Raw genomic sequence first — 22750 nt, forward strand, 5'->3', positions numbered from 1 at the left:
AACCTAGCTTGTGTGCGGCTGTTGTGCTCCTCTAATCGAGTGACAGCTGAGCACACACAGCATGCACAGCAAGCCTTACTGCCGCTGCAGCATAACTTATTAATGACATGGCCGTTCTGCTGCTAGGGGCCATTGACATCTAGTAATATGAAAAACCTCCATTTAACGATGCTCTGTTTCTTATGGGCCAGAGCTCTGGACTTGCCCCCCAGGCTAAAAGTTGCCAGCCAGCCCCTGCAGAGCGCTGTCTTTGTTAATTTCTCCTTCTTCTCTAGTTCTCACAGATGGTGTTTATGTGGAACAAAGAGAATAATTTAATGTGTAGGATTACCACTTTTCTTTTCAAAGGGAGATGCAATAAAACTTGCAGATGATGACCTGAAAAAGCATTGTTAGTATAAGTGAAACACGTGTCGGTCAAAACGGAGCCTATCTAATGCCAGCACTTACAGAGAAATGTTATAATGATTGTGATATATATTTGAGATCATGGGAAGGGTATAGAAGAGCAAGCATAGTTGACTGTCAGTTCAGGCAGGAGCTATTGCATATATGGTGAATAGCCATCCTGTATAACTACAAGCCTATATAGTACTGAGCTGAATATTACTCATTCAGGTGACAAAAGACAGTTTATTATCTGCCCAAAAGTACTATACAGATGAGCTCCTCTCTTTCATTGCCGGCCCTCGCCAGAATGTCCCCGCTGGTGAGCGCTGGTGGAGAGGGACTCCATTAGACTGGGATGCGCAAGCGTCTCACACGCATTTGTGTCCAAGTCAGGCGGCGGTTGGGTGGTGGGACTCTGCCCATCTCCGCTTCAGGGGGACAGGCAGGGTTACAGTGGTGCATGGAGTTGCGCTACATCTGTACATGGAAACCGTGATCTGACATAGTTACTAATCTATGTAATAAAAAATATTATACAGTTGACTTCTGGTCCAGATTCTCAGGTAGAGATAAAAGCATAAAGACTTTATTTGGCCAACGGTGTCAAAAGAATAATACGTAGTCACATAGCCCCGACGTTTCGGTCCTTGAATGATGGACCTTTTTCAAGGAGCCTAAAATTGTACAACAGATAGTGTATAATGCACAATAGTGCCAACACGAAGAAGTGCAATCTAGTGACTTAAAGAAAAAATAACATTACTTACATGAGTGAAGGTAAATAGCGCTTAAAGTTACCTGTGGATCATACAAACCAAAAGAGTGCAGATGCCATGACACCAACTAAGGCTGCCCGGCTTAAATACCCTAAATGCTAAAGTCACGTGGGCACGCTTTCCCGCAGTGTCCAAGTGACATCACCGCTTACTAGGTGTAATAGCATAATTTAAACATTACTAAATGATCAAGATAAATCTTTTGATAGTCAAAAAGGATCTCGGCGAGAATAACAAAGATAAATTGGATTCTATGCTCCACTGTTGGTGAAAATACAAATCAATCACACAGGTTATAGTATTTATTAAAATTGGTATTTAATCCTATTAATGGAGCAAAAATATCAAGGACGCTTGATACTTGTCCCCTGCTGATGATATTAATAATTTTTCCCGGTAATAAGTTGAGGTGAAAGAATAGAGAGCTCCCTCAATCAGACAAAGATGCATCTGCTGTCCAGGTTTAATTACAGCAACTGGTATTCCCAATTGGTCTCCCAAAAAGGTACTAGCCAGACCATTCACTGCTTAGCTGCTGAGTGCAGGATGGAGTTAAGGCGGAACAGTGATGTATGGCCGTATTTTACCAAGGATGAGAGTACCACAGTGTCCTTAGTAGGAAGCCAAGATGTTTTTCTGCTTTTTGCCCAGCAAAATGTGAATCACCCTGTTACTTTGTGCATTGCAGGGGGATCTTATATACCTAATACAAATGAGAGAGTCACAGAAGATGAGTTTTAGTAGATATAGGTGGATGGATATCAGTGCCCCTTCTTCTGCTGTCAACCATCAATTGCAGATGTCAAACGGTAGATGAGAGGGATAGGGGTCACAGATTAAACCACCCAGAAGGTAGAGAATATCAAATTGGTCTAAAAAAATGATAAAAAATGAGAGATTGTTCCCTGTTCTCCACTCGGGGAGCGGTATAGCTGGTGTCAGTATTGATGTCACTGATCACCATTCCATACCGTTGGGATAGTTTAATGCGGGATAGTAATTTGTCTACACAGAGATATTTGTTAATAGGTATGTAGTCAAATAGTAAATTGTTGGAAATGACAATGTCTAACAGTTGTTAAAGCTCACATAGATATCTGACCTACAGATAGTCAGAGTTGTATGGTGTCTGGATTGACAGCAGATATAGTTTATCTGTATAACAACTAGAGATGTGCAGGTCCGGGTATACTCGGATTTACCCGAAAGTTAAAACGGGTTCTTATTGGCTATCCAGCTGTCACATGTTTTGGAGCGAAAACATGTGACAACATATAGCCAATAAAATCCCGTTTTGACTTCCGAGTAAATCCGGACCTGCACATCTCTAATAACAACCTTTAGCTAGGAATAATTGTGGTACAGGTATATTACAATTCCTTACATGTAGTCAACCGGTAAATCATACAGTTGCTAAGACTCACACAGATATACCTACAAATAGTCAGAATTGTATGGTGTGTAGAATACCAGCAGATATAGTTTATCAACCTTTAGCTAATGCAGCCCACACACGCGCCGATGCTGGCGGTGCGATGCTGTACGATGGGGTGCGCGCTCCCGCGGCACCTCATCGTACAGTACAAAAAGTATGTGCTGCACATACTTTTTGTACTAGCTTTTTCTAGCACAGCATCGCATCGCATGCACATCGTATGCACAAGGCATACGATGCGATGCTGTGTGTGCTAGTTAAGCCCACAACGCACGCTGGAATCGGTGCGTGTGTGGGCTGCATAAGAATAATTCAGGCACAGGTGTATTGCAATTTATCACAAACAGCAATTAAATACAGTCTAATCCTCTTAATAGATGAAAGAAACCAAAAATAGACACAAGCACACAGTTTCAACGGCATGTGTTATTACTAATTGCCGTGGTGCATGGGTGTTGAACAAAAGCCTAGATTGATTACTGCAGTAAGTTGAAAGCCTTTTCACATTAGTAGTCAAACAACAGAGATAGATGATATCATATGAAAAACTTTGTTGTTGAATGCGGCTGTGAATTCCTGCTAATTGCGCTGGCTGCCGCGACCGAGTCCACGCTGCCTGTACCCACGTTTACTCGAGGAAACGCAGGAGCAGGCTCAGGTCTCCAGGTCGGACTAGCCAGCGATGCTTTACCTGACTGTCAAAAGGGCTTGAAGTCAGCCGTTTGCGGTGAGGATTTCTGATACAATGCCCGATTCAAAGCAAGGTCCACGATGAGAGAGTTGTGCCGGGATTAGCAGGGGGGAGGCATGGCAGAGGCGTGTACCTTACACGTGTTTCACCATTGGCTTGATCACAGGTGACGTGTGCCCTGTGGATTCCCCCGGCCTGTCTATATACAGAGTGTACAGCCAATGAAAAACAGTCACTAGATTGACTGATGGATAAGCGTGCCAGTTAATGAATAGAATCAGACTTAATATGAAATGCTAAGGAAGATGTGCTGGGTTATGCGCCTGGTGGCTAAATCGAGTGTGCACTTACATTGTTTGAGGCATATAATACACTATTAATAGAGGGTTTCACCTAGAGGGTTTCATTTGATGCGCCATGGCACAGTCTGAGGATCCTGTCACCCTGAGGGGTATTTTGGGTTTTTATCAACCACATGTGAGTGTAATAAAGAAATGTTATTTTAAATATAAAAAAAACGTTGTTGCACTATATATCTTTCATCGAGTCCCTAGGGAACATATATGTGAAGGATCATGTTGGATTGAAAAGGAAAATACCTATTGATATGCGCATTTTGTCCTATGGAATGTGAGTGCACTGAATAAATATTATCATCACATCACATTTAAAACATTGCTGCACTATGGTCGTCTTTTTTTGTTTGAGTTTCTTTTAGATCCAAAGAGACTCCATTTTAGAGTATACTAATCATTGTGTAAGTGATTTATACATCTATCTGTGTGAAAACTCGCCAGTGGATTTACAAAACTTCGTTGTATTCCACAGCAGGGAACAAGTGTCAAGCGTCCTTGATCTTTTTGCTCCGTTAATAGGATTAAATACCAATTTTAATAAATATTGTAACCTGTGTGATTTATTTGTATTTTCACCAACAGTGGAGCATAAAATCCAATTTATCTTTGTTAGTCAAAAAGGATCTCGGCGAGAATAACAAAAGATTTATCTTGATCATTTAGTAATGTTTAAATTATTTACTTAAGACATACCCTTGTTTTAGCATCAATTATCTAATAAAAGTTATGTATGAATTGTTTACTCATTTTCAGTAAAAGTGTGCCCCAAAAAGCCTTTTCTGTTCTTCCTCTTTCTGTCACGTTGTGACTTTCTTCATTTTCAGTTGTTATGCTGAACATTTTTGGGAGCACCGCCAACCAAATACCACTCTATATTTGATTTTTTTGGTAACTACGGCCCTTATTCTGATCGGTGCGGCCGGATCCGATTATGCGGCCAGGACCGTGCGTGCGAAACCCCGCCTTCCATACGGATTGCCAACTCCGTCCGTACGCGGTAAGAAGCTGGCCGAACGGACCGCACGTGTATTTTTCACGGAATACGCCTCCTCCATCTAAGGGAACCTCCCCCATCATTCGATGGTCGCAGACCATCAAATGCAGGACTGAGTGCTCCACCAGCTCCCGCAACCTCAGACCACACAGACATTTTTCCGTGCAAAAGCAGGGATCTGGGCGGGCAGCTGACATCCAGCGATGTCATATGTCCGCCCCCTACACGTGCGTCACGGCCGCATTACCATACGTACGCCCAGCGTTTGCATGGGAACGCCCATGAAACGCGGGGCGTATGCATATGGTAATGAGCCCAATTAGACCTTCACGCCCCTCTCCACCCCCTGTTCGGAGTGTTCACATATCATGCAGGATTTGGCCGTACGCCCCACTCGCACATGCGCAGAGACGCCTCTGCACATGCGCAGACACAAAACATCGGCGGGCCGAACGCACGCGGATATATCCGCACTGACCAGAATAAGGGCCTACGTTTTTCATATCAGATTATGTACGTAATTACCAATTTAATTTAGCTCACCAGTGCCACTCCCAACCCATATAGTATAAATAGGTGTAATAGCACTTACTTACGTACTCTCGGCTGTGAGCCGCAGTGTGGAGCGCACTCTGGTGTCGGAAACAAGGAAACCGGAAGTGCCGCTCCGTGGGTGCATATCAGCTGAGATGGAAGCTGCTGCTGACTTTGGAACGCATGACAGCCGAGTATCCAGTGTCATGCGTGTCAGCTAGCAGTTTAAGGGCCATATATTTATAGAGGGATAATTGAAGGGTAGAGCCGAGTACCCGCCGCTGAATATACACACGGTGCCGATTACAGTATATGAATCAAGTCTAATGTGTTAATAGATATGATTATAACTAAATAGTCGAGTGGATTGTTAAATTCAAAGACGAAATTGACAGGCACACCCGGTGAGTAGGCAGGACAATAACACGGAGTTAGGAAAAATTGAAACCTAGATAAAAGGTGTCACATTAAATGAATATATGAATCACCCCAATGTGGCATAAATGTAAAAGTGCAAATTCACATTGTGGAAAACTGAACACATGCGGACATTGGCCCTTATTCTGATCGGTGCGGCCCGATCAGAAATATGCGGTGATGTCCGTCTTGGCGAATCCCCGCCTTCCATACGGATCGCCACCTCCGTCCGTATGCGGATATGTGGCAGTCCGCATGAATGTGGACGGGGATACACCTCCTCCATGGTGGGAGCAGCCCCTGCATTCGATGGTCGCTGAACATCGAATGCAGGGCCGCACGCTCCACCAGGTCCCGCAACACAAGACCACACGGACACTTATCCGTGTGAAATCTTGTATGGGGGCGGGCAGCTGACATCCGGCGATGTCAGATGCCCGCCCTGTACCCACGCGTCACGGCCTCATTACCATGCATACGCCCCGCGTTTGCATGGGAACGCCCATGAAACGCGGGGCGTATGCATAGGGTAATGAGGCTAAGTAGCCCCTCACGCCCCTCTACGCCCCCTGTGCGGCGTATAAAGAATCCATGCGGCGAAATCGCCTGCACATGCGCAGAGTGACCTCTGCACATGCGCAGACGAAAAACATCGGCGGCCCGTACGCAAGCGGGAATATCCGCACCGATCAGAATAAGGGCCATTATGGCATTATTTCAGTTTTCCACAATCTGAATCTGCACTTTTACATTTATGCCACATTGGGGCGTGGTAAGCACATGAACAAACGGGATGCAGACAAAATCCCGATGGTCAAAATACTGACAACCATTGACTGACGGTCAAAATCCAGACAAGGTCAAAATCCCGACATTTAAAATCCCGACATGGTCAAAATCCCGACATGGTCAAAATACAGACAAGATCAAAATACCGACATACTGTATAGAAATGTCGGTATTTAACCTTGTCGGTATTTTGACCTTGTCGGGATTATAAATGTCAGGATTTTGACCATGTCGGGATTTTGACCGGCGGTCCATAGCTGTCGATATTTTGACCGTCAGGATATCGACCGTCGGGATTTCATACCGAATCCGAACAAACACACTTACCTCATTAAGGGGACCGATAAGAAGAATACACACAAAATTATTCCATACTTTCAAAGATCAATAACTCAGCGTCAATAAGACCCAGTAATATGTGCATTAAAAGGAAGCTGTAATATACTTTATAAATACATGTAATATGTAAATCATAAACACAGATACTATTACAATTTTGTCTCACTCCTATTCTTAAGGATGAAACATTTGTAACAAGTACCCATTCCCCTGGAGTGATTATTCTGGGCTCAATGCCAAATAGTACATATACTATGTAACAAGTACCCATTCCCCTGGAGTGATTATTCTGGGCTCAATGCCAAATCTCTTATATATTTGGCTACATCTGTCAATCATCCCCAGAGTGTGTCTATAAGGATGGGCGGGGTTACCCCCACCCAGCCTTATAGACACACGCCAAATAGTAGCCAAATATATGAAAAACATTTGCCCCTGCCTGCCACACACCTATGTCCACCTAACCCCCGCAATAACGCACACCTAATCAGGGCCGCCGAGAGGCAGGGGGGGCGGGTACATTTTACCTGGGCCCGGGCCTGCCTGGGGGGCCCGGGTCCCGACACACACAAAAAAAAAAAAAAAAGTTTTTTAAAAAGGGGGCGTGACCACGGGTCCGCGATTAGGCCACGCCCCCGAATTTGCCTAAGCCCGGTCAGCGATGGCTCTCATGCTCCTGATCCTGCTCCAAGTTCCTGGTTCAAAAGGTAATGCCGCCCACAATGCATGGCTATGGACAGGGGGAACAGACAAAAAGTGTGTGTGTGTGTGTGTGTAACAGGCTGTGTATGTATGTATATATGTGTGTGTGTGTGTAACAGGCTATGTGTGTGTGTGTGTGTGTGTGTGTGTGTGTGTAACAGGCTATGTATGTATGCAGTGGTCGAAGTGGAAATTTTGAAGTGGGGGTATGGAAATTTTGAAGTGGGGGTATGGAAAATTAAAGAGTGAATATAGTGCGCACCTTCGGACACCCCCCTGTCCATCAACGTCCCCTGCCAGACTGCCCCGTTGTACAGGGGTATTACAAAAGCACAATATGCGCTGCTGAGTGATCAGAGAGCATCCTGAGGGGGAAAAAAAAGTTGTTTTTTTTTATCTTCAGATTAAAGTGGCGGTATGGCATACCCCCGTATACCGCCCCACTTCGACCACTGTATGTATGTCTATATGTGTGTGTGTGTGTGTGTGTAAAAGGCTATGTGTGTGTGTGTAACAGGCTATGTATGTATGTCTATATGTGTGTGTGTGTGTGTGTGTGTGTGTAAAAGGCTATGTGTGTGTGTGTAACAGGCTTTGTATGTATGTATATGTGTGTGTGTGTGTGTGTGTGTGTGTGTGTGTGTGGCTGTGTATGTATGTATATATGTGTGTGTGTGTAACAGGCTGTGTGTGTGTGTGTGTGTGTGTGTGTGTGTGTCTAACAGGCTATGTATGTATGTCTGTAACAGGCTATGTGTGTGTGTGTGTGTGTGTAACAGGCTTTGTATATATATGTGTGTGTGTGTGTGTAACAGGCTATGTGTGTGTGTGTGTGTGTGTGTGTGTGTGTAACAGGCTATGTATGTATGTCTATATGTGTGTGTGTGTAACAGGCTATGTGTGTGTGTGTAACAGGCTTTGTATATATGTGTGTGTGTAACAGGCTATGTGTGTGTGTGTGTGTGTGTGTGTGTGTGTGTAACAGGCTATGTGTGTGTGTGTGTGTGTGTGTGTGTGTGTAACAGGCTTTGTATGTATGTATGTATATATGTGTGTAACAGGCTATGTATGTATATGTGTGTGTGACAGGCTATGTACTGTATGTGTGAAGGAACAGGCTATGTGTGTGTGTTACAGGCTATGGCCCTCATTCAGGTTGGTTCGCTCCCCCACACGTTCACACAGGGGAGCGATGTTGTGCATGTGCAGCCACTTTGTGTGAGCGGGTGCGGCAAACCGATTATTTGCCGCCCCGATCGCATGCAGCAGTGTGGACGGAAGCGTGGGGTGGTGGATATGGGTTGCGCCGATGGGAACTCCCATGACGTGGGTGCCGGTGGAGGGCAGCTGATGTCACCGGATGTGCTGCCCGCCCTCTTCTCGTACAGGAGCGCCACAGATCTAAGACAGCAGAGACTGACTTAGATCTGCGAGCGCTTGAGAAATGATTTGATGGTCGGCGACCGCACTGCCCTGCACACAAGCTGCAAATCGATGATTACTGTATGTAAAACATCCATTCGCATGCGTGAAATCTGAGGTATTTAGATAACCCGCAAAGCTGCAAATTTTGCAGCTTTGTGGTCAATCAGAATGACCTCCAATGTGTGTGAAGGGAACAGGCTACATGGGGCCCATTTATGACGGATCATATATGGAATGCGATCTGGGTGGGACCATACTGCCCAGGATTACATGAGATTAAAGAGGTTTAATGGACACAATCCCCCCTCTCCCTCCAGGTGCACATACCGCTGGCCATCACAATGCAGCTGCTCTTGGCATCGGATCTGTAGCTTTGGGGGACACAGCAGATACCGGCAGCTCAGCTCGGCGATACTGCAAGTAGTGGCATCTGCTGCTTCTTACCAGCAGGTTGAAAGAACTGTTGCCGCTTTCCCTGCTGCATGTGTGAGCTTGGGATCCTTATACTCCAGAGGCGGCACTTCAAATGGGGATGATCGTGCCAGCCACAGATCTTGGAGAGAGGAGCCGTGGGCTGGCCACCCCTGCTGTATGGCATAGGGGTCTGGGCAGCGCAGGGGGGCAGAGGGTCCCTGTGACGGATGGGCAGACAGCAGTGGGGTCCTTGCGGAGGATGGGAGCTATTACCTAGTTCCCATCCTCCGCAGGGACCCTGCCGCTATCTGCCCATCTGTGGCCACGACCCCTTACTCCCATGGGCGCAACCCATATCCACCACCCCACGCTTCTGTCCACACTGCTGCATACGAATGGGGCGGCAAGTAATCGATTTGAATTTTGGCTCATTCTGTGTAGCATAATGTGTAAAGGGCAAGTATAACGGGTCTACTATTGTGTTGCATAAAGGGTATATGGTGTGGTACACACCCCTATATCCTTTAATGGCCACACCTCTTTTCTGTTGCTTGCCACTCCAGGGGGGCCCCGTGACGCTGTTGTACCGGGGCCCAGGATTTCTCTTGGCAGCCCTGCACCTAATACACCATTGAACACGTACACGGTTCCTCTGCCCCGGCTCCTGCGCTCAGGGCAGTGTCGCGTGAGCTCGTGCTGCAGGACTGCAGCACAATCCAAGTCTCGCGGGAACACGCTCCGCACATACTGTGGAGAGAAAGCCGTGCGCCCGCTGCCAAAAGCCTGCGCTCAGCCCCACAAGCCACCTTTACCCTGCGCCCCCAGACCCTGCGCTCAGCCCCACAAGCCACCTTTACCTTGCACCCGCAGAATCACACCCCCTCCTGCCACCACTGCCTGCTTGTGCCTGCTGCCTGCCACCACCGCTCGCATGTGGCCGCTGCCCTGTCCTGCTGCGTGACCAGTGACCCGGCTCCTAGATCCCGCCAGTGCCGCTATTGCCCCTTCCACCCGGGTCTCTCTGCCCTCTACCGGTGGCCGCCACCACCGCTATTGCCCGCTGGTTCTGCTGCTGCCACCGAACTGCCTCAACCCTCTCCCGGCCCGCCCGTCAGAGGAGGAGCGCAGACTCCTGGCTTCCAGTGCCTCGACAAGTGTCAGAGGTAACTGGGGGGGGGGGGGGGCTTCCAAACATGATCTTCCAAACACCTTCAGCTGACCCTCAGTTAGCTGAAGGTGTCAGCTGACCAGCTGAACCTCACCCACCCAATGCACCCTCACTTTCAACACCACCCCAGCCACACATAACATATATTATCTTCTTTATGCCTGTGCACTGCTGGATGTGCACCCACCCACAGTACACACACAAACACGACCGCCCCGCATCTACCACACACATACTAGCACCGCAACTGTTCCTCACTCAGCCCATGCACCCCCCCACACCTAAACACCACACACTACCCACACCCACCTAGACAGCCACAGTATCCACCCACCTGCCATTACCCCACCCACAATACCGCCAAGCACACTACCCCACACACCCCACACTTAACACACACAACACCAACACCACCACACCCCCCCTCTACCACGTGCAGCACACTCAAGCCCGCCCCTCCACCACCCATGCCCCACTGGACTCACCCCGTTTCACATCACACCCACACCTCGACCCACGCACACCACTCAACCCCCACTCCTACGTCCTTCCCCAACCCACACACAACCATCCCCCACCCAACTAAACCACCATTGCATCCACCCCTCCATCTCCAAAAGCACCTAACCAAAACAAGTCCACACACAGGGTCCACCCCCGCTCCTGCAACTCTACTACCCGCAGCACACCCACACAACCCCCTCACGCACAAACCCCACCTGCCGGAACCCCGCACCTGCCAATAACTAATGTTCCCACCCATGGCACCCCCAAGCAAGTCCTCCTCAACCTGCACTACCCCCGTACCCAGCCGCACCAACACCGCAACCCCCCCATCCCCCACATGCAGTACCCATGCATCCATTCCTCCCCCATACACACCACCTCGCTCCCACAGCACGCCCCTGCACCTGCTATTCCACCCCACACAGGCAATGGCTACGCTGACAACATAGCCAAAGCTACATTGTCAGCGTAGCGTAGCCGGGCGCCCGGCTAACATATAAGTACCGTGAAGAGAATATATATTTTTAACAGACACATTACATACAACATATAAATAAACATTGGCGGGCAGTGGGGCCAGTAATATATACATTGCTGATCTGTGCCAGCAATGTACTGTACTGTATATATTACTGGATTATAAATCAATATACATTGGTGGGCAGTGTACGACACTGGTTTCTTGTGACCAGTGTGAATGTGGCTACTCACTTTGTAAACATGCTGTCTTCTCTGCCATGTTGCCACTGCTGTGCTGTCTGGTGGGCAGAGTGTGGGCGGCGTGTTTGCTCCATGTGTTGAAAAAATGTAGCAGGGGGAGGGAGCACGGTGCTTCCACCGTGCTGGAAAGTCGTTTATCTTTCAGCCATCAATGTACACACTCAGCGATGATGGTTGAAAAATTAGGACTCATTAGAAAACATGCTGTTAAAACCAGCCGACAGCCCAACTCGCTAGCACGCATCATCACTAGCCATCCATCGCTGGGCCATACACACTAGGTGGCTCTCAATGCAAAATCGCTCAATCGTGTGTATGCCCTATACACATCCATTTGCAAGGCGGATTTTCACTCCAGCGGTGTGTGGCATATACCTGTTTGCTGGACGCTATTCAGGTCTGAATCAGTCTCATGGTTTCTATTGTCTTAAATCCTCACCTGTCTGCAAACACAGAAATCTATCCATGAAACCTTCTGAGAGACCAATAAGGGGCACTTTTATGATTTTTTTTGAATGATCGCATCCTGCTCTCTTCAAGTGAGGAAGGGGGAGCAGCGGCCATGGTGTAAGGAGGAACGGCGTGCAGGGTGTGAGGGCGGAACGGTGGGCAGGGTGTAAGGGGGCACCATGGTATAAGGGGGACTCGGGGAGCGGCGTGCAGGGTGTGAAGGGGAGCGGCGGCCACAGTGTAAGGAGGTGCAGCGGGCAGGGTCTAAGGGGGAGTGGCGGCTATGGTGTAAAGGGGACTCGGGGAGCGGCGGCCACGATGGAAGGGGGAGCGGTGGCCATGGTGGAAGGGGGAGCTCTCTGGCTGTCTATGAGAGGGCGCTTAGTGACACGCCCCATGGGCAGTTCATGGGGCGGGTCTTTGAGCGTCCTCACACACACAGCCATATAAAGAAGTCTGCTAATCCTTACTTACTGGATGGAGTGTCTGCTGCTGCAGTGCTGCATAGCTCACACAAGGCTCCTGGCAGCTTCTGTGAGCGCCTGCTCCCCCCTGGCACCGATAGGGCTGCTGAGCCCTAGTTACACCACTGGGTGAGCGAAAGGCATTGACACACACACACACACAAACAAACAAACACAAGCACATATGCACACACACATATATATATATATATATATATATATATATATATATATATATATATATATATACGGGCGTGGGCGGTCCGGCACTCTCCCCTCCGGTAATAGAGACCTCGGTGCCCTCCAAACAGGTATGCAGACAGGACAAAGAACAAGGCGGCACTCCAAGGATTTTCAATTCAGGTAAGTGTATTCAAAGATGACACCAACGTTTCGGAGCGTGATATGCTCCTTTGTCAAGGCAGGTAAAACAGTGAATAACAAAAGGTGTACAGTGTCTTACCTTAAATAAGGTGAGTGACCGCCTCCTCTTCTCCTCAGTCAGCGCGGGTTTCCCGTATCCGTCCCTGTGTGTAGAAGTCGGAAGTGACGTAGTCGCTTCCTGTGAGAGGTATGGAACGCATGGGTGGCTAGAAATGACACGCATGGAACAGGAACCAGGAGATGCCGCTGGCGGTTGCTAAGAGACCGGCTCTAGGGCTGTATACATACAGGTGGATTGCGGGAAAGTTCCGGCTGCTGTGAAGAGATTGCGTATACATTACAATAGGGTGAAAGAAAATATACCAGTGCAAAAATTAAGACATGATCAGAAAATATGACATGATATATTGTGAAATAAACGTGAAAAATAAAACTAGGTATATATCAACCCATCATGTGTGTATATTATAAACAAAAATTAAAAACGGATAAATTACTATTTGGGCAGCTATATAACTGACGCTTCTTCCTGTAGTATATGCGATAGTTCTAGGGAAGTGAATGATGTTTATCCATATTAAAGTTACAGGAAGACAGTTAATGGAAGTTTATCATTGAGTCCATGAGGTTTAACCGCATTTAGTCGGTGAATCCATGTTGTTTCCAGTCTGAGAAGTTTGCCTTCTCTGTCCCCTCTTCTTATAGACGCCGGAACATGGTCTATGGCCATGTGCTTGAGGTCAGCCAGTCTATGGTGGGCTAATGCAAAATGCTTGGCCACTGGTAAATCTGTGTTCTTTGTGTTTCCAGCCAGAGCTTTTTTTATGGATGAGCGATGGTTTGCCATTCTTTCTCGCATGGGTCTGCTGGTCTTGCCCACATATATTAGGCCACAGGGGCACTGGATCACATATACTATGAAAGCCGACATACAGTCCAAAACATAATTGATGGGATACTTCTTATGAGTGGTAGGATGGATAAATGCTGGTCCTGTGAGCATATCTGTGCATGTTGTGCACTTTATGCATTTGTAACATCCTTTTTGTTTTGTAAGAATGTGGCTATTAATTTCTTTTTGGTGTTGATCAAATCCTGTGATGTCACCATGCACTATGGTGTCTTTGATGTTCTTTCCCCTAGTGTAGCATAACATGGGTCTTTTCTTTTGGAAACATGATAGGTGTTTGTCTGATTTAATGATGGGTCATAATGCCCGAGTGGCTCGAGGTAGCACTTTGCTAACGGGGGTGAGTTTGGTGACAAATGGCATTTTCTCTTCTGGATCCTCCCCTCCGATGGTATGTGGAGTAGTTTTCTGTGAGAGAAGTGCTGCTCTATCCATCTTCAATACTTCCGCTTTTTGGAGTTGTAACTGATGAGCTGGGTATCCTCTATCATGAAATTTAGAGACTATAGACTCCAATACAGTGGGTAATGTCTCTGTCTGGCTTGTAATTCTTGCTGCTCGAATCATTTGAGACTTGGGCAGGGATTTTTTCAGGGCGGTGGGATGAAAACTGTTGGACTTCAATGTTGTATTACGGTCCGTGGGTTTTACATACAGACTTGTGTGGATGGTGTTATCCTTGATCTTTACATTCACATCCAGGAAGTTGATTTCACTAGTAGAGTGTTGGAATGTTAATTTAATGGGTGACGGTCTGGCATTGATTTTATTAATCAGCTGTACCAATTCATCTTCTTGTCCTACCCAGATCATAAACAGATCATCTATGTATCTGCTGAAAGTGAGGATCTTATTGGTGATCTCTACACATCCAAAAAACATATTCTGTTCTTGATTGAACATATATATGTTAGCGAATGAAGGAGAGACTGGGCTCCCCATGGCACAGCCGTTTTTCTGGCGGTAAAACTTTCCGTCGAATAGGAAGTAGTTTTTTCTTAGCGTTAGTTCCATTAGCTCCATAAATAATTCAAGTTGTATATCTTGCATGTTGTTATTTTTTAGTAATCTTCTCATGACTGCCAGTCCATGGTCTTGGGGTATGCTGGTGTATAGACTATTCACCAGTCTAGCTCCCTCCGGTACTGTTTTAATGGTGGATAATTTATTAAGGAATGCAGTCGTATCTTTAATGTAAGATTCTTGTTGGATTATGATGGGTTGTACAATGGAGTCCAAAAATTGGGAAATGGGTTGAAAAATGGATTCTGATGCGCTAATGATGGGGCGGCCTGGTGGATCTTGTAGGGCTTTGTGTATTTTTGGTACAGTATAGAAGATGGGTACTCTGGGTGATTTTTGGGTTAATGCTGATAGTAATTTATCGGGTATGAGGCCGTTCTTACATGCATTGCTCAGTAGCGAATCGACTTCCTGTTTGTAAAGGTCTGTGGGATCCCCTTTCAGTCTTTCATACACGTTTTCATCATATAGTTGACGATAGGCCTCTTTTTTATAATCAGTTAGGTCCTGGATCACCAGGCCTCCGCCTTTGTCGGCGGGTCTGAATGTTACATCCTTATATTGGCCAAGTTGTTTAAGGGCTATTTGTTGACACTTGCTGAGGTTCTGATGTACTGGATGAGGGGCTTGTTGGTATCGTGTAACTGATTCGTCCATCAGCCTGAGGTAAGCTGCTATAGAGGCGTTGTTAGACGGTGGATCAAAGGTGGATGTGCTGCGACTTCTCAAAAATTGGTGGTAGGGAGGTGGATTACTTGGGGCTGGTGCTGGTTGATTTTGAAAGTGCTCTTTGAGGCGTAAGTTTCTCCCAAAACGGTGCAATTCTGCCTTCCAGGTCAAGTCATCATGTCTGGTGGTAGGCACGAAGGACAAGCCGTGATTTAATACCTCCATTTCAATGTCACTAAAGGTTCTTTTGGACAAATTATATACTATGGTATCGTGGTGCCGGCTGCTTTTAGTGCTCCTCGTGTTTTGGCCTCCCCTACGGGTGGTCGGCCGCTTGCCTTTCTTGAGGCACTCTTTTTGTTGTTTGTTGCGGGGCCTAAAGGGCCACTTTGTTCCGGGGCATCAGATTCCACCAGAAAGTCACTGTCACTATTCGATGAGTGAGGGGTGGTTCTTGAGGTTGTACTGCGTGCCCGTCTGAATGGTTTGGATCTCTGTCCGCGGTAGGAGGAGCGTTCTGATGTAGAGCCTGTTAGCCATCTATAGACCAAATTATGTTCATAGTCTTCTCGCACTATGGAGTATTTATTACGTTTAAATTGTATCAGTTGTTTTTGATATGCTTCAATTTGGGATTCTAGCTTGTTCAGCCAGTCCTGTGATGTATCTGCAAGAAGATTGGTCTTGTGATCCATGTCAAATTTTGCGGCTTGTTCTTTGGCTAAGGCTAGTTCTCTGCCGGATTCTTCCACGACCAAAACCATGAGATCATGGCTACATTTATTTAGGATTCCTATCCATTTCCTACAAAAGTCGACATTATGTCGACCTATTGTAGGTGTATTTCGAATCCTAAAACCGCGTGGAATCATGTTGTCACGCAGGTAGTCCGATAGTGAGACTCCGTGGAGTAAGAAGTCGACTTCACGTTTTTTAATTTTATACCATTGGCGGTATGTATTTTCAGGGTTTGGAGTACTTTCTATGGTGGATAAACTTTGAGTGAATAAAGCTCGTACAGTTTCATCTTCAGAGTAGCTGAAGTGCTCCCTTTTGTCCAGTGCAAGTCCCTGAAAACCCGGTGTATGGGATGCAGGTCTGGGATCTTCTGAACTCTGAGCATGCATCATGGAATATAACTGCTGATAGTAGTCCGTGTGAAGGTATGGGGGTGAAGCAGGTGAGGAAAGAAGGTGGTGGATAATTCACCGTATAGCAGGCAAAACACTGCCTTTCAGTCCGGGGGTGCCTTGGCTCCGGGGAACCTGGTAAGGGTTCAATGGATACGGGCGTGGGCGGTCCGGCACTCTCCCCTCCGGTAATAGAGACCTCGGTGCCCTCCAAACAGGTATGCAGACAGGACAAAGAACGAGGCGGCACTCCAAGGATTTTGAATTCAGGTAAGTGTATTCAAAGATGACACCAACGTTTCGGAGCGTGATGTGCTCCTTTGTCAAGGCAGGTAAAACAGTGAATAACAAAAGGTGTACAGTATCTTACCTTAAATAAGGTGAGTGACCGCCTCCTCTTCTCCTCAGTCAGTGCGGGTTTCCCGTATCCGTCCCTGTGTGTAGAAGTCGGAAGTGACGTAGTCGCTTCCTGTGAGAGGTATGGAACGCATGGGTGGCTAGAAATGACACGCATGGAACAGGAACCAGGAGATGCTGCTGGCGGTATACAGCCCTAGAGCCGGTCTCTTAGCAACCGCCAGCGGCATCTCCTGGTTCCTGTTCCATGCGTGTTCTTTGTCCTGTCTATATATATATATATATATATATATATATATATAGTTGATGTGTGTACCTAGGTACTGGGGCGGCACTCGTAGGGCTTCACTCAGATCAAAAGAACTGCAAACCACACTGCAGTGTGGTTTGCAGTTCTTTTGATCTGAGTGAAGCCCTACGAGTGCCGCCCCAGTACCTAGGTACACACATCAACTATTTGATTATCCTGTGGAAGGCACCGAGGCAGTTTATACCCTAAGGAGGAGTGACGGACCCCAACCCTTGCTATATATATATATATATATATATATATATATATATATATATATATATATATATATATATATATATATACACACACACACACTGTGCTGGCCATAGTGATCAGGAAACAAGGTAAAATGAAAGGAAGTGGTGCTGATGTTGATGAAATAATCACACAAATATTTAATGTTAATTAAAACAACATTGCATGTGGCAATTGTATACAAAAATACAATAAAAAATGATAAAAAATACAATAAAAATATAAGTCAATAACTAGACCAGAGGCTGAATAGGGTGGACCCACTGGGTGATGCTTGAAAAGGAGTTCAGCGACTGAAAAATTCAGATTGCCCTGTGGGCTGATAGTTACCACTGATGGCAGTTGTCATCCAGTTCCTTTGAAAAAGCTGCACTCCTACAAGCAGCGAAACGCGTTAGGTTTCAGCCTTGACCAGGAGAAGCTGATCACTTTTGGACCCACCACTCGGAATCCCCAACACCCTGGGCTACTCTTTCCAACCCTGAGAGCCCACAGCCTTTTAACATCCCGCATCTGCGGCTCACCACTGTTGGCACCACATAGATACATCCTCAAGCAGGAATCAAGGTTGGTCTCCTACTTACTGAGATCATTGACCAGCCGGTCTTAAAAGTCACCAACCCTGAGGACACCTGCATATGGTTGCCTTTTCCCATTGGAGCCTCTAGCAACGTGAGAGACATTCTGCGGCCATTTACCAGCTGTCAACCCCATTACCACAATTGGGGTCCTGACCCTCCGTGGCCCCACAGTCGCATTTATCTGAGGACCATTCCATATTACATTCTTTGGAACTGGATGACAACTGCCATCAGTGGTAACTATCAGCCCACAGGGCAATCTGAATTTTTCAGTCGCTTAACTTTTATTGTATTTTTTATCATTTTTTATTGTATTTTTGTATACAATTGCCACATGCAATGTTGTTTTAATTAACATTAAATATTTGTGTGATTATTTCATCAACATCAGCGCCACTTTCTTTCTTTTTACCTTGGTTACTTTGGGGCTGACTACCCCTTTTCTAAGTGGCTGCTCTTGGCATAGCACCCGTGGTAGCGCCTGTCCGTGCATCCTAGGGGGCACTTTGAACCCAAGTGATCAGGAAACAGCATGACAGAAGCCACAGTGGGGGAATGGAGAAGCAGAGAAGTAACAGACAAGACTGCTCTTCAGCCGCTGTGTATGCCACATCACTCCTTGCAACAGGACCTTTATAAAAACTTTGAAGAGTGGAATGCATTAATGTATTCTGGAGGAGGCATTGTCACAGAGGACAACCTTTTTTGCTTCGAGGAAGGACTCTAGGACACGTGGGCAGGAGTTTAGACTAGAGGAAAGAAGATTTTGTTCAAAATATGGTCAGGGCAGCTACAGTAAGTTGTGGAACTCTCTTCCTGGAGATGTGGTGTCAGCGGACACAATAAATACATTTAAAATAAGGTTGGACAAACATCTACTGGGTAAAAAACATCCCGGGGTACAAATACTGTAACAATCATGATCTGTCTTTAAATTAATCAGAATACCCAAAGCATTATGAGGGATGTAGCAAATTGATCATACATACTAAGCAAGGTTGAACTTGATGGACGCATGTCTTTATTCGGCCTTAACTACTATGTAACTATGGCCCTTATTCTGATTGAGTTGGATGGCTCCGGGTGCGGACGGACAGCTGATGATTGGTATTTGTGCATGTGCAGATGCGTTTCTGCGCATGTGTGAAAACCTTGCACGAAAAGGTTTGTACAGACCCATCTGAGCACGGGGTGGAGAGGGGCGTGAAGGGCTGTTTGGGCTCATTACCATATGCGTACGCCCCGTGTTTCATGGGCGTTTCCATGAAAATGCTTGGCTTATGTATGGTAATGCGGCCGTGACTCACATGTGGGGGGCGGACAGCTGACATAGCCAGATGCCTACTTTCATACGTAAAAATGTCTGTGTGGTCTAGAGCACTCGGTGCTGCCTGAAACATTCGGGCCATCATTCGATGGTCGGTGACCATCGTAGGATGGGGGAGGTTCCCACAGATGGAGGAGGTGTTCAAATGAAACATCCACCCGCGGTCTGTCAGTTGGCGTCTTACCGCATTCAGACGGTGTGAGCGATCCGTATGGTAGGCGGGGCTAAGAACACTCGGTTCCTGTCAGAAATATGCATCCGTCCAATTCAACTAGAATAAGGGCCTATGTAACACTGGGATATTACCAGAAAAAAGGCAATATTACCAGGGGTAGTAGAATAACATTGCTCCCACCACAGTGAGCTGGTAAGTGGTATTTCAGATTGAGCTGCAGAATAATGCTTTATAGCTGTCTGCATCAGTCCTATTTATACAATTTTTTGGGGACTTGTACTCTTTGCATTTTCTCAGGTGATTTCTTATGTTTTCAGGACACAGATGTTTTACCAATACTGACATCTGTATTGCAAGATCCAACCTGTTTTAAGTACCCGACTGAATTCAACCCTGAAAATTTTCTCAATGAAAAGGGAGAATTTCAAAAGAATAATGCCTTCATGCCTCTAGCTGCAGGTACATACCATATTCAATGTATACAGCCATGTTTATAGACAATATATTTAGCATTAATGTCAATTCCGAACAATTGTTCAGTTTCAAAAAGACAGCTGGGATTAAAAGCAGATGTTAGCAATCTAGCAAATCAGTGGTTTTCTCTGGGATAGTTGGGCGTCTCTGAACCCAAGATCCAGGGTTTGACCCCTTCATTGGGTTCCTAAAGTCATAGTAATCAACAAGCTAGGGGCAAAATGTAATAGGGTGTGATTTTTAGACAGATGAAAATCTCACCATATCGCACATGTCAAATGTAATAGGGTGCAAATTTTAGATAAAGTCAGAAATCACATGCGATTTCTGGTGATTTTTAGTAATGAATATGTGCGATTTATATTGGACATATGGGACTTGTGATTCTACTGTAAAAAAGCAATATTTTTTAGTCTAATGTTACACTTATTATATCAGCCCTGGAATGCTGGGGACAGCCTTGGGCATCAGCCCTAGATGGGTGAAGCCTGGGGGCCCCTTTATTGGGTGTTTCCATTCCCTCAGGTACCCTGTCCATGGCTGACCAGCCCTGGTCTTCATGTTTCGGCCGGGGGACCTTGTATAAAAAATGTCCCCGAGCTGTGGCATGACTTACTCATTACTCGCCTTCCAGTAGTACAGATGGGGCAGGCCTCTTCTTTGCTGGCGGATCGCCAGAACGTCACCGCTGGCAATCCTCCAGCAGCCTGCCTCATTGAGACTGAGACGCACGTGCGTCTCACGCGCACGCGCGTCTCAATCTCCGTTGGCGGGGCGACGGGAACCCTGTCCGTCTCCGCTTCAGGGAGACGGACAGGGTTGGGGGGGGGGGGGTGCGGGCAGGAGGCGGGGACCCGGGTCACTGCCGACAAGCTGGCGGTGACCCGGGAGAAGTGCTGGAAGCGACGTCGGAAGGGGACGCGTGCGCCTCTCGTGCACGCGCGTCCCCTTCTCGCTATAGAGATGGCGCTGGTGGGGGATGGTGGCTGGTGTCGCCATCGCCATCCCCTGCAAAGATGGGACCTGCCCCATCTGTAGGTCTATTTGCGATATTTGGTCATTTTAAGGGTGCAAATTGAAAATTCCTACCCTATTACTTTTGCAATTTTGATGTTTCTATGAGAAAACATATGGATGCAATTTTTTAGTTGCGTTTTTTTTAAATTGTTTATTTTTTAGAATGTTACTGCAGTTTGCACGTTACTACATGTGTGATTTTCAGAAAACATGCAATTTTGGACATTTTTTGGCCAAAAAATTGCACACTACCAAAAAACACACCCTATTACATCTCGTCCATTGCATGTATATAATAAAATAGAAGTAACTTTTCATTTGTGATTTAATAGTTACTTGAAATGTTGTATTAAAACTTTCCCTGCAAATTTACATAATTCATTAAATAGTAGTTTTATAGTAGCGCTTTCTTCTAGGTAAACTAAAAATGAATTATTATGTTTGATACTTTTTATGCTTCAAAGGAAAGAGAATCTGCCTCGGAGAGCCCCTGGTACGAATGGAACTATTCCTCTTCATGACCACACTCCTACAAAATTTTAGTTTGAAGTCCCCTGTGCCGCGGGAAGAGCTGGACCTCAGACCCATTGTATCTGGACTAGCAAACTTTCCCAAACCATACACAATTGCCTTTGTTCCTCGTTGACTTAATATGGCCTCAGAAAATTAAGGTGTCTTTAGAAATGTAGTTTGTGGTGCAAGTTCTAACTTGTTGAGAATTTAATATCTATAAAATTCAATTAATTTACATATTACATATTTCATACAGCTATATTATCTTTGTTTTATAACAAATGCAATAAGGGCACATGATTTTATTACATATTAGTAAGAACAAATTGACATTACAAATCAATATCAGTTTATCATTATTTTTAGTGGGACAATAGTATTATATAATTCTGTTATGGTGACAACACTTAATGATTGGTGCAACAATAATTAGCATATCATTTATTGTTTTGACTTTGAGTGCCAAGTGAATTTGTCAAAATAGGTGTGAAAATTGCCAAGCAAACATTTCTATTCAGCATAATGACGACCTGTAATGTTACCTTATATAGGAAATATAATCTTTCTTTACACATTGGTTATTTGAATATATATATATATATATATATATATATATATATATATATATATATATATATAATTTTTTTTATTTTTTTTATTTTTATATTGAACATTTCTCACAGAGATATTGGCTCTCAAAGGGTTAATCACTAATAATAACTTCCCCAAATTTCCTGCATTGGTAGTCTGTGTTTTGCAAAATCCAATCCAATCTAAAGTACAGTACACTTACTAAGATACAAGGCTGGTTCAATAAGTAAGGTAACATGACCTTGTGTAATGTTCTCTATTTCATTCTAACTTCCCACAAGGCCAAAGCAGGTAGACCACTGCTTCACCTCATGGCTATTAAACTGGGCTGGAGGAAACATGGTCACACATTGAAGTGGATATATAGGAAGAATTATCAAAGTCTCCTCCACTGGCGCTGAATGGTACGTCCCTGTAGATAAAGGGGCGGTCCTCTTCTCCAAAAACTAGGGAAGATTTTATAGGTAGAATACCGTACGCC

General features: G+C 45.7%; 1 protein-coding gene across 1 annotated transcript in view; it reads left to right on the forward strand.

The window, feature by feature from the left end:
• Window positions 1-22252, forward strand: part of LOC146036036 (cytochrome P450 2G1-like) — a 64058-nt gene extending 41806 nt beyond the window's left edge. The window contains exons 8-9 of the mRNA XM_083159803.1: window positions 19992-20133; window positions 21630-22252. Coding sequence (XP_083015929.1) covers window positions 19992-20133; window positions 21630-21811 — 324 coding nt within the window. The 3' untranslated portion in view covers window positions 21812-22252. The remainder of the gene's footprint in view (window positions 1-19991; window positions 20134-21629) is intronic.
• Window positions 22253-22750: the final 498 nt, after the last annotated feature.

This window comes from Crinia signifera, chromosome 9, assembly GCF_055691185.1.
Source record: "Crinia signifera chromosome 9, ASM5569118v1, whole genome shotgun sequence".
NCBI classification, from domain to species: Eukaryota; Metazoa; Chordata; class Amphibia; order Anura; family Myobatrachidae; genus Crinia; species Crinia signifera.